Source organism: Asterias amurensis, chromosome 7, assembly GCF_032118995.1.
Source record: "Asterias amurensis chromosome 7, ASM3211899v1".
NCBI classification, from domain to species: Eukaryota; Metazoa; Echinodermata; class Asteroidea; order Forcipulatida; family Asteriidae; genus Asterias; species Asterias amurensis.
This window is the reverse complement of record NC_092654.1, coordinates 7505532-7518212: the sequence shown is the minus strand read 5'-3', so window position 1 is coordinate 7518212 and position 12681 is coordinate 7505532. Positions and strand designations below refer to the sequence as shown.

General features: G+C 37.5%; 1 protein-coding gene across 1 annotated transcript; it reads right to left on the bottom strand.

Moving 5' to 3' along the window:
* Window positions 1-224: 224 nt before the first annotated feature.
* LOC139939943 (transmembrane protein 138-like) lies at window positions 225-12413 on the bottom strand. Its single transcript, XM_071936110.1, has 5 exons — window positions 12161-12413; window positions 6468-6609; window positions 5289-5460; window positions 4077-4152; window positions 225-3328 (listed from the first exon to the last, which is right to left on the bottom strand). The coding sequence occupies exons 2-5, from the start codon at window positions 6590-6592 to the stop codon at window positions 3219-3221; spliced, it is 483 nt and encodes a 160-aa protein (XP_071792211.1). The 5' UTR covers window positions 6593-6609; window positions 12161-12413; the 3' UTR covers window positions 225-3218.
* Window positions 12414-12681: the final 268 nt, after the last annotated feature.

The following is a 12681-nucleotide window of genomic DNA, read 5'->3' as shown; positions in this document are numbered from 1 at the left end:
TGGTTTCATACCTTTTCTTGACCACTCTGCTGTTATTAGCTGAACCATTGTGACAACCCGAGGTTTACACTTTGTCTGAAGGCCAAAATGACATGGGTTCAAAAGTGAACCAACTGTATTTATGCACCACAACTTCAAGACAATGGTGCTCGCTGATGCATGACCCTTGAATGTAACCAAATGTATCATTGGAAAGCACAAGGTTTCAGCTTTAAGATGTCATGCTTTCTGCTGGTAAACATATAGTCTGGCCATAAAAACCCTTTAAAGTAGGATTACCTTTTTTTTGAGACACCCTGTATATATGGTTTTGCTCTTAAATATATGGTTTTGCTCTTAAATATAATGGTTTTGCTCTTTTATATATAGTTTTGCACTTACATGTGGTTTTGCTCTTATATATTGTAACTGCTCATTTAGTCACAAAAGTCCCCTGATACTCGCTGAATGGAGAAACAAAAGTCTTTGTTCTGCCCCTCCTCACAACAAAGAAGAAAAAAGAACAATAGAAAAACCCCCAATAAAACACAACAACGGTGGAGCCTTTACAAACTAATGAAAAATTATTTTAAAACTGAAACAGAATGAACCATCAAGTCATGGACATATCTGGTGTTCTTTTATTAATAAGCAAAACCAACAAGGGTATACAACACAAAAATTACAATGAATAAGTACTGTTTAATGTAAACAGCTGACTTTACAAGCTCACACGGGTAGGATTAATGAAAGTTGTTACAAACTATAAAGACAGGCAACACAAACGTGTGCTTGTAAGAATTAGAAATGGTTTAGTGTCTGCAGGAACACAAGACCCTCCAACACCCAAATAATTTCATTGGCTGGGGGCACATATAAAACACACAAATTCATCAATGATCCCTTCACATTCAAGTTCAAACTGAACATTCTTTGTGTTCCCATTTTGATATGTTAAATTGATGTGCTATATGCAATGGTTTTGTTCCCATGTTGAGTGTACATGAACATTGAACACAAAGGAAAATGTGGAGTCAACAAATTGGCTGTCATTTGACTCCTGCCTTTTAGTTAGAAATAATAGAAACTTCCTATGAGGATGACAACATTTTCAAGCAGTAAAAGGTTATTTTGGGAAATAACATTGAAACATTTTAAAGTTGTTTAAGGATTTGGTTCTTTTTTTCTTACACACAACACAATGTCTACAGATTTACAATAAAGTTACACAGTTTGAAGTTGATGAGAGTAGAAAGCTTACCTTGAAATATTACTTGCTGAGGTGCTGTAGTCTTTTAGAAATGAGTAAAACAATGTCACGAAAAAAAAATTTGTGTGACTGTTTTACTCATTTCTCAAAAACTGCAGCACCTCAGCAAGTAATGTTTCCAGGGAAGCTTTCTACCATCATTATTTTCAAACAGTGTGAGTTTGATGTCAATCTGTGGACATTGTTGTTTGTGTCCTAGGTAGTACCAGGCTGAATTTTTTACTGAAATTGAATTTTAGAAATTGTTCATGCTAAACTGTAATGGGTTACTCCTATGTTATTACTTTTATCTAAGCATAGCAATTTTAATTTATGCATTACAAATGGGTCGTAAATTTTAAATTGGTAAAGAAAACCACAAGGTTACAAGCACAAATGTAAGGCACAGTACTGAGAATATTAAATGGGTTTTATATGCCCTGGTGAAATTGGCATTACATGTAGTAAGCATGATTCATCATGAAGTACTTAAAGGCAGTGGACACTATTGGTAATTACTCGAAATAATTATTAGCACAAAACCTTACTTAGTAACGAATAATGGGGAGAGGTTGGTAGTATAACACATTGTGAGAAACGGCTCCCTCTGAGTGTAGTAGTTTTCGAGAAAGAAGCAATTTTCCACGAATTTGATTTAGAGACCTCAGATTTAGAATTTGAGATCTCGAAATCAAGCATCTGAAAGCACACAACTCCGTGTTTTTTCTTTCATTAATATCTCGCAACTTCAACGACCAATTGAGCTCAAATTTTCACAGGTTTAATATTTTATGCATATAATGTTGAGATACACCAAGTAAAAAGACTGGTCTTTGACAATTACAATAGTGTCCACTGTCTTTAAATGTTGAAATAATAATGAAAACAACCACATCTTGGGTTGTTTTAGACACCTTACCATAGTATTCATCTCAACTTAATATTTAGTTGGACACATTTATGTCAGTTTGGACGCTATACCTGATCCGAATTAAAGGGGAGAACATAAGTGTGGAATATTCATTGAACTGTGGACGATACACTGTATTTTAGTCAAGATGTTCTCCAACTGTCTTAGTACTATTTACAAGATCCTTATTGCAAGCTGTGACGGGATGTACCAAAATATTCAGCACGACGCAGTGTGAAAATACAGTGCCTGACTGTGTTTAAGAATCAACAAGAGACATTAGATATTACGTCACTGCTAGGTGGAAGCAGACTTACAATGGGTACATGCATAGACCAAGGACAAGACATGCCATTCTGGTGAACAATAATGCAACATTGGGGCGTGTTCTGGCCAAAAGAACAGTTCTATTTTGAGTCAAACAGGTCAATACACTGCAAAATCACTATAAGTTGTTGCATTGATTTGTCAAACAAACTAAAATGAAAATGCATTTTAAAAATGTTAAGTAAATTTTTAAATTGACTGTATTTTTTTTCAAATTGAAGGCACTGCCAACTGAAAATTTCCTCAAATGACATTAACAGATTATGGTTTATGTTTACTGCATGTTTTTTCTAAATCAACAGCAAAATAAAACATTAATGATAAAAAAACATGTTTACAAAAACTTGCATTATGTCAATTTCACACACGCCCTCTAGTGGTAAAAAATGACTACACATTGGTCATGCAGATGTTTGCCAGAGTGGAACGCATACAAAAGCCAGACATGTGTAACAATGGAAGTTTATCCAGCCTACCGTCGCCTAGCCTTACAAAGTATTCTTGTCACATGTTTGCTTGAGCCTTTTCACAAAACTGAGTTACATGCACAACCATGTTGGACCGACATATTGAAATTGTTTTTATTTTTATTTTCTATTTGGCAATTAGTAAGTACACATGAAGTAGCTGGGAAACATTTTCAAAATTATCTACACATTAGAGTTAATTAATTTAATTCAAAATACATATTTCAGTTACTGATGAACACAAAAGATAAGAGATGAGAACTATGTGATAGAGGTACTGTTGTGTTTACCGAACTTTTCCAAATTGTCTTCTGAGCCAGGCTGAATCTTTGTAGAATCGTGGGTCACCTAATCTTAAAGCTGTCCGTTTGTAGTAGTAATAGTAAAACACGGCACCTGCAATGTAACAATATTATACATACATTATATGTGGCCATTGAAAAAAAAAGGACAGTGATATTGACTACAAGGAGGAAGGACACACCTCCATGGCTCTTTGTAGACATCCACCTTCCTTGTCCACCATGACAAGACCTTGCTCATTTGAGTAAAAAGCGTACACATAGTTGTGGTGACTTTTACATAATGGAACCATATGGAAAAAGTCCACATAAAATTTGTCTTTGTTAAACTGTGTCCCACAAACAGGATCCTTTAAAAAAGGGAATAATAGAATAGCGAATCCCCACAACTGTGTATGTGTAAAAGACTAGATGGACAAACAGGGTGGGAAACATTTATTTTGGGAAACAATGTTGAAGCCTCCGAAGTGTCCTTTAATTACGCATATAGGACTCCTATATTAAAGTTTGGTGCGTATCATTAGTATATGTGGCAAAAAAAGGATGACACATGATGCTTGTCTCACCTCACCAATAAAATAACAAAGATCCGTGTCCATTGTATATTAAATCACAATATCAAATAACCATCACACACTTGAGGAAGCTGCTATCAGTTGTTCGTAACATTGTTGTTTTCAGATTACTCATGCCAGTTCATACTTCTGCGAATGTGATTGCGAGTGAATTTTGACGTCAAGTCTTTGTTTTTGCAGAGAATGTAACATGGCAAGTCATTCGAGTTGAGCCTTCAAACACTGGTCCCTTTTAAACATACTTTGACTATTTGATGCTTTACCTACCTACTCTCTGGAAGACATAAAGTGCTTGGTAACCTTCATTCCATATGTATGCATCAACATCTTCCCATCTCAGAGTCTGAAACCAAAACAAACCCTTAAATTAAATGCAATGAACATCAAGGTGTACACAAATCAGGGGCCCTCAGGGCACATATATTCACATGTAAAACCAGGACCCAAGAGCGGTTTAAGCAGACAATATTGAAGAGTTTGTGGTAACACCATGTAATAACAATCTCTAAATGAGTTGGGGTGGTTCTGAAAAGAACCGTTGGATTTACTCGACGTTTCGATCAGTATTGTTCTTACAAATTATGTGCCAAGAAAAAATTAGCAGGATACCAGTCAGAAATGGTGCCCACGACATCGTATTTTGCCTGGCAACCTAATACTAGTAAGCATAGTTTTGTTGAGCTTGGCCACTTTTGTGCTTAAGCAACTCTATAAAATTGGGCCCAGGAGAAAGAATGCAAAGTCACTCATTTTCCAGCCAACTCGGACGAGAGACTATTTCAAGAATGCATGCGGCCATGTTAGTTTTCTGCAATTATTGTGCATATCTGGCCAAATAACATCACACGACATACCTGTAAGGCAAAATTTGCCAAACAGATGCCAAATGAAAAACTTAGAAGTGCTCACATTGCATGTCACCATTCTGCCATACACGCATGTCTAGCGAAATCATTGGCCATAACATCAATATGGTATCCATAAGCTGTGTCCACAGCAGGGAATCATAGTGCAATCAAGCTCAGTAATCTATGGGTTCTGTTTCTATGGTATACAAATAAGCAATATTGGCAAGTGACATAAATTGTCAATATTTGAAAAATTGAATCTTCCAACGATGTCAACTAAAGAAGAATGGAACATTCCTTCTTTTAAAGCCGAGTCACTCCAAACTAGTTCTCAGAACGTCCGAACCCATGCGCACACAAAAAAACGGGCTTGGTCTGGCTAGAGTGTATACCTGTGGTCGGACAGAACAGCTATATTTGACCCTTTAGACTAGTTTGTTAAATTTTAGTAAACACCGATTGACCAATCCCGGTCAACTTCTTTTTGACTTGCCCTGTAGGTACTAGACACTCACTCAAAACGTCAGGCAATTAATTTTTAGGTAACATAACGTAACATAACAATTACAATTTATAAGGTAATGGGTTTTAAAGCACAGGTTTTCAAATATATTGGTTTAAATCTACTTACCATTGTCCATATATGAAGGCCCAAGCATAGAATGAAATACAGGAACAATATAGCGATTGTAAACTTGAACTTGTTGACGAGGTATCCAACCAAGCCGGCTTGAAATACGTATGTGTTGAAGAACATTAAGAATACAACTATTGTTGCAAAGATGAGACATATGTCTTGAATACTGGAGTAAGAAAGTAATAAATGACAAATCATCAAATTAAGTTACAAGATTTATAAGATATTTTAGTTCAGACTGTCAATGAATCTTTATCTTGATGTCATGCCATATCATATTGATAACCAAGATTAGTCTTGGTGCAAACCACCAGTAAACTCTAACCTGACTTAGTCAGATTAGTGTTTACAGGCGGCTTGTGCAATATACCACAGGCCTGATACTTCTTGTGGCAACGAAGGAGATTGCCTCCATGCCCCCTGGTCATTGCTTTGGTTCCCTTGAAATGCTCCAGTCAAAAGTTACAATACCCCTCATCTCATAGTGTGCCCTTTACCAAGGAGAAAATGCCTTGGTGCCCTTGCCTTTAAAAAAAATGGAAGCATACAGGCATGATACCATGGAGCTATACACAGGTTCGTGGGGGGGGGGGGGGCGCTGTGAAATGAAAGGTAAACGAGAAGCATCTTGTACCAGGGATGCACAAGATACAAACGTCAAGTTGTTTTTTCCATTGATCCCGTAGATTGGCCCCAAGCTTCAGAGTAGTTTGCAATTTGTGAATGTGTTTGGCAATGGGTTCGATAAACAAAAAAGTATGCAGGAAGGGCAAATGAGTTATAGAAATAATTACTCAGCCATAAGCATCAACTAGTCTTAACTTAAAATGTGAAATACACGATACTATCGTATTACTCATTTTAGTCGTTAGCATCAAAACTTAATGAGCAATGGAGAGCTGTTGACACTCCCTCTGAAGTAACATAGTTTTTGAGGAAGAGTTTATTTCTCACTCAAACAATGAAGTGCAACAAAGGGTGTTTTTTCTTTCATTATTCTCTTGCAACTTCGATTAACAATATAGCCCAAATTTCCACAGGTTTGTTATTTTATGCATGTATGATGGGATACACATGGATACACCAAGTGAGAAAACTTGTCTTTGACAGTTACCAAACGTGTCCAAGGCCTACGTGAAACGTGAAAAAGACCTACAAAGATATGTTACTTACATAAATAAGACCAATTGAGTAACATTGTCAAGTCGTAGAAGATCAGCAAAAGAATTGACAAATAAATCCACAAATATTAGGAGATACTGGAGGTATAGCACCCAGCGATACTGACTTTCCCTCATGGTGGAATTATCACAACCTGCAAAAGTGAGAATTAATCATTAATTTTTAACTGACCATAGCTATGTTGAATTTTAATTTATGCACTTTGGAATATCTACATTCTCTGATCTCGAAATGGCATGGGCGTCAATCATAGGGGGGGGGGGGGGCAAAAAAAGAACTTCCTTACGATTGATGGACAAATTTAATTAGGTTTTCCGCCTTTGAGACCCCATATCCTATCTCATTTTTCTTCAAGTAGGCATCAAGCTCTTTCTTGAAGGCAGTGGACATTATTGTTATTACTCAAAATAATTATTATCATAAAAACTTTCTTGATTATGAGTAATGGGGAGAGGTTGATAGTATAAAACATTGTGAGAAACAGCTCTCTCTGAAGTGATATAGTTTTCGAGAAAGAAGCAACTTTCCACGAGTTTGGTTTTGAGACCTCAGATTTAGAATTTGAGGTCTCGAAATCAAGCATCTGAAAGCACACAACTTTGTGTGACAAGGGCGTTTTTTTCTTTCATTAATATCTCGCAACTTCGACGACCGATTGAGCTTAATTTTTCACAGGTTTGTTATTTTATGCTTATATTGAGATACAGCAAGTGAGAAGACTAGCCTTTGACAATAGTGTCCAGTCTCTTTGAACTTGAACACTGTCTTGGTATTTACTCATTATTGGCTGTGGTAGACTGTGGTACTAGTAGACTGTTCGGGAGGAGGGTTACGTTAACGCAATTAAAACCATTTGTGATTCTTTGGGAGAAAAAGTTTTGTCTACACCCAATGTTTTTGTTTAGAGTATGTTTGCACACGTTAAAGGAATGGCCCCTCATACTGGTTTTCCTGGCTGTTTTGAGGAATTTCTTGCTAACATTTTTTTCTAGCCCGTTGGCCAGAAGATTTCTATCTGGGGGGAAAGTTTATCAGAGCGGCTGCTTACATAAAACCATGGAGGTAGTTCAACCTCCATGATAAAACATGATGTTTTATGAAATTGGGCCTTGGTGTGGTTCAAGATGGGCTGCACAAACTTCAAGCTTTTGGGAGCAAAATTTGCGTGAGGAAAATTTGCGCAAGCAGATGAAGTTTGCGCACTTCATTTGGCCAAGCTCCTAAATCCTAGTGTGAACTACTACTCGGCATAAATAAACATTGGTGCCGCGTAACTCAACTGTAAGCTTGCTTGCCCAGTTCATGGACATTGCCATTTGGACTTTAGTAAAGAGCCTTTTTAATTCTCAAAGATTATTTTTGAAAAATTATGATGTGGAATATTAAGTTGCAGGAGTGACTTTTGATTCGTCGTTCGACACTGCTGAGCTAAAGCCTTTTTTTACATCACCAAATTTGCACAAGGCTTGAAATTTGCGTGGAATATCTGGTGCGGCAGGCTTAAAAGTTAAACCTGCGTGCAAAAATTTAGGATATTTTTTCTGTATGGCGCACCTACCTTTTCACTCAACAAAGAAAAAGGGATATCTCAATGAGGTGAATTAGTACTATTAGTAGTTGCGACAACGTAACCCTCCTGCCGCCGTCGGCAGGAGGGTTACGTTATCGCAGCTAACTAGTATATTAGATACTATATTAATTTATTATTTCATATCGAATGAAAAAGTGGTACCGCCGTACCAAAACTTTCCTCAAATTTCAATCAGGCCATCAAGTTTGCGCGCTCAGCGGAGGCTGAAGTTTCTGCGAGGATTGATTTGAAGTCTGCGCCCAACCCAACATGAGAAAAAAGTACAGATCTTACTTAATACTACTACCCAGTAACTGGGGCGCTGTACAATTTTTTTGAAATTTTGCCATTAAATATCGACAAAATTTCGGTGGCCGACAATGATTTACTCAATACTCACTCACTATGTCAATGACAATGACAACATTTCGAATAAAGGAGTATCCTTGTTCCGTCCCAACGTGATAATTGTCCTAACTATAGTTGGGACTGGTCCCAACTTGAGTGTTAAAGTTGGGGCGTCCCAACTGTAGTTGGGATTTCACATAGAGCTCAACAGTACATAAGTGGATTACTGTACTGTCGGGTCCAAACTGTGTAGACTTACAAGTCTGAGACTGCTGTTATTTCTCTGCATCACCAGACTGCCGTCCCAAACTGTACCAATGGGTTGCAACTGTCCCAACTCAGTCTAGTCTGTGGGATAGGCCCGGGTTGATAATATTTTAGCTGAGTGGTAGGGATGGTCTCCTCATAGAAGATGGGACAGTTGTTACTCTAGTTGGGACCCCCAGTCCCAACTGTAGTAATGACTGTCCCAACTGTAGTGGGGATAGACCAAATTTATATTATAATATTTTATTTGGTAGAGATGGTCTCAACTATATTTGGGATAGTCATTGGTACAGTTGGGAAAGTCACTACTCTAGTTGGGACCCCCAGTCCCAACTGCAGAAATAACTTAACTTCGCTTGTTCAAGTTGTCTTGGCCCCAGGCATGTTTGTTTGTTTGTTTGTTTGATGCCCACAAGTTCATCTCTATTTGTACAAAGGCTCAAACTGTAACACTGTAATTTTCAACATAAAACTATATAAAGAATTTCTTGAGAATAATTAATTTACCCACTCAACAAACCCTTCTACTACGCACCGCCACGCTCCAGCCACAAAAGTACCATCCCTTAAACTACACTGGAACAATAACTACCGACTTGATTTCAAGACTAGCTCACACCTCGAGGCTGTGCACACACTCACGTCAACCACCACCACGCAGCATGCAGCAGAAAACAACCCTGGTGCCCTGCAACGCGCTGGTACCCTGCATTACTGTCCCAACTACAGTTGGGATGCTCCAACTTTAACACTCAAGTTGGGACCAGTCCCAACTATAGTTGGGACGATTATCAAGTTGGGGCGTGACATCCTCGTGTACCCTGTATTCACGCACTGAAGATTTGAGATAGAAAGTTAGTTTAATTAACAGAACCAAGAACAACTTTGAGCTTTATTTTTATTTGTCCGATGTCATAGCCCACCTGAGAGGAGAAGTTCAAGCCCGTAGAACGCCATCGAAGCACAACAGAGGTCTTCGTATGCAAACGACCCCAATTTGTCAGCGTACGTTTTGCGTCACATAAATTCACGCACTTGTTTTCAAATGTCAATACGGTGACCCAATCTATGTCGCCTTTTCTTCTAAACACTCGAGTCCGTGCGGCAGGGAAACTAGAAGGCCAAAACTGCCAGTTATAACTATTTACCCCATCAATTGTTGGGTTTCTACCAGGCTAATTAGCTGAACCCCTATCTTACACCCGGCCGAACCTGTGGTGAAGCCATCAATTTACAAAACTAATTAGACAACACTAAAAAAAATGCTGTTTTTTCATAGTTAATTGTATTATAACAAATTATGAATAATAAATGAACGTATTTTTTATCAATAAGGCTTCTGATGTTTTTGGGGTGTTTTTTTTAACCCACGTGCAATTTACAATAAAATCTTAATTTCTGGAAATTTGCCTATAAGGCACACGTCCACTTCAACCATCCACAGTTTTTTGTATCCCCTCTGTTGTCATGTAAAAATCATGTGATCTTGTAATAGGCTGTTTCAGTCAAATTTAATGCAGGTGATTTTTTCTCTGACAAGATGTGGTCTGTTAAGGTGTATTCTTAGAAGTAAAAATCAATTTAAAATTTTGAAATCGGATGTTTGGTTGCAGAGATATACCGTTTTTAATGAGCGAGGATCGTGAAAAAAACGTACCCGTGTTCAAGTTCAATTCTTATGTTTTTCTTCATATCGGCCACGGCCAAGTTTAATGCACAGCCTATGGCAATAGAGGGCGCACACTAGGCGAGCGCCCTCTATCACTGGGGAGGTTTACAAACTGTGCTTTGAGGAGGCGCTAGTATGATTTTTTATGAACGCGGCAAAAAGTGATATTTTGTGAATAAAACTAAGGAGCGGCATCGTGGGGGAAATTGTTAACTATAAAAATTAAATATGTGTTAAGTTTTGCAGGTGTTTGTGTGAATATTCTTTATTAATTATGTCAACAAATAGCATTATTAAATTAACCAGAATGGAATAAAATTAAAGAGTTTATGACTGGTGTTTTCTTTAATTTAAGATCAGTTGATCCTTTGATTTAAAATTGTAGCATAACACAGTAAAAATTTAGAACAATCTTTAAAAAACTTGAGGATGAAGGCATTGGTATACATCGATTATTTTTGTTATATTTACAAAGACAATTTCTAAAAACCAATGGCTATATACAATCAATTTTTTTGTTCAACTTTCGTTTCAATTAGTATAGGCCTTTAAAAGTATGTAACAATACTAGTTTCTTTTGACTCAAGATGAGCAGTCTGTTATTATCAATTCAGAACGTAGAAATTATCAAAGAAACAAGATCGGGCAGCTTTCCAGCTTTCTATTATTAGAGCCCCGGCCTATCAAACTTATTGTAACACACGCCCTCTTGTGGTGGCACATCACGGAAACACGAAGATGTACGACGTACATGTACAAGCGTGCGTATTTAGGACAACTTTGCAAGAAATGGTCTAACAAAACCTTTCTGCGGGAGAAGAAAACATAATCAAATTACACCAAATTTTCACAAGTTTAACTTAAAAGTATGGGAATTAGCACTGACAAAGTCGCATTCAATTTTGATGATTGTCTCTGGAAGAAATCTTGATTCAAAAAATGGAAAACGCCGACAAAAATAGGTTTTTATGGTAAAAGCTATGCGACTAGCTGTACGATGTGCGGAATTTTATCGGCTACACGATGATGTAATCGTTATCTCATTTTGTGTAAACATGTGCTCCCGCATCGCAAAAAACCGTCTTCGGGCTTCTTCGGCGCTTTCCGAAGATTTCCGAAATCCGTTGTCCACGGGGTTCAAAGTTGACGTCATGCACAAACGAATGGGCGCTGCACGCCAGGCCAAGCCTCTTTTTTTTGTCGTTGCTCTCTTTTTTTTACAATATCTCCGAAACTATTCATCCGATTTCGAATATTTTTAAAATGTAAGCACGAGGAGAGAATGCTCCTGCCTGCTGTCATGTCTCATATTTATGAGTTGTACAAAATGTGAGTTATGATTTAATATATTTCGTTCTTTTTTTTCGGGGCTGTGTGCGTGTGTGTTTTGGTACACGTAAAATCAACTTGATGAAACTGCCTACTTGTAATTGAAGTAGTGAAGTATGGCAGACAACAAACGCAAAGAACTTTCATGATTGTTTTACCCTAAGTGTTTTTATCAACCATTCTATCTAGCCTACTTCTACAAGTTCTAGCTAGGCATATTTTGTGTTTAAGGTAAGATTTTTCTACTATAATTAAAGATTATCTAAAATATCAACCAGAAAGGCTACGATTTGTCCCATCTTTGCAGGAGATTGAAGATTATGTTGTATGCTTTCATGAAATCAAAAAATTATGTCATTGCGTTTACGGTATTGTAAACAAAAAGTTACGCGGCGGGAAAGGTGCCTGCGGGAATTTGTAACGCGCAGATTTGGGGTATCAGGTATCGGAGGATCGGATACAGAGCCCCAGTTACTTCTCTAATCTCATGCTTATACTCACTTTACTTGTACACGAACAGTTTGTAGTACTGCAGTGGCAGTAGTTGATGGCTCAAATCAAAAGTTGTGTGTATCCATAAAAATATCACAAACAATGACATTTCACAACTAAAAAAAAGAGCCGAGACGTTGATTGGATTGTTGACAGGTCTAGGTTCTGTCCCTATTTCAGATGCAGACCGAACTATAGTTCAAATTAGCCCAACTTCCGTTGAAGCGACCGTTTTGATGTTGTGCACAGATCAGAGTGGGCGTTTGAGCGACTTGGGCCCAATAACTGAAGTTGGGATTTTTGTCTACTATAGTTAGGCTGATTCTATAATTGGGTAGAATATATCCACTCGCTTCGCAAGATTTTTGTATTAATTTTTTAAAGAAATACAACGTTTGTGAGCTGTTGTCAAGTCAATAAAAAAACAAAAATACAAAGGAATAATTATTTCGTGATATTTTAATTTAAAAATATATAATTTTGACAACATATCAGGACTAATTAAATAACAGAATCTGGTGAAGCCTGAA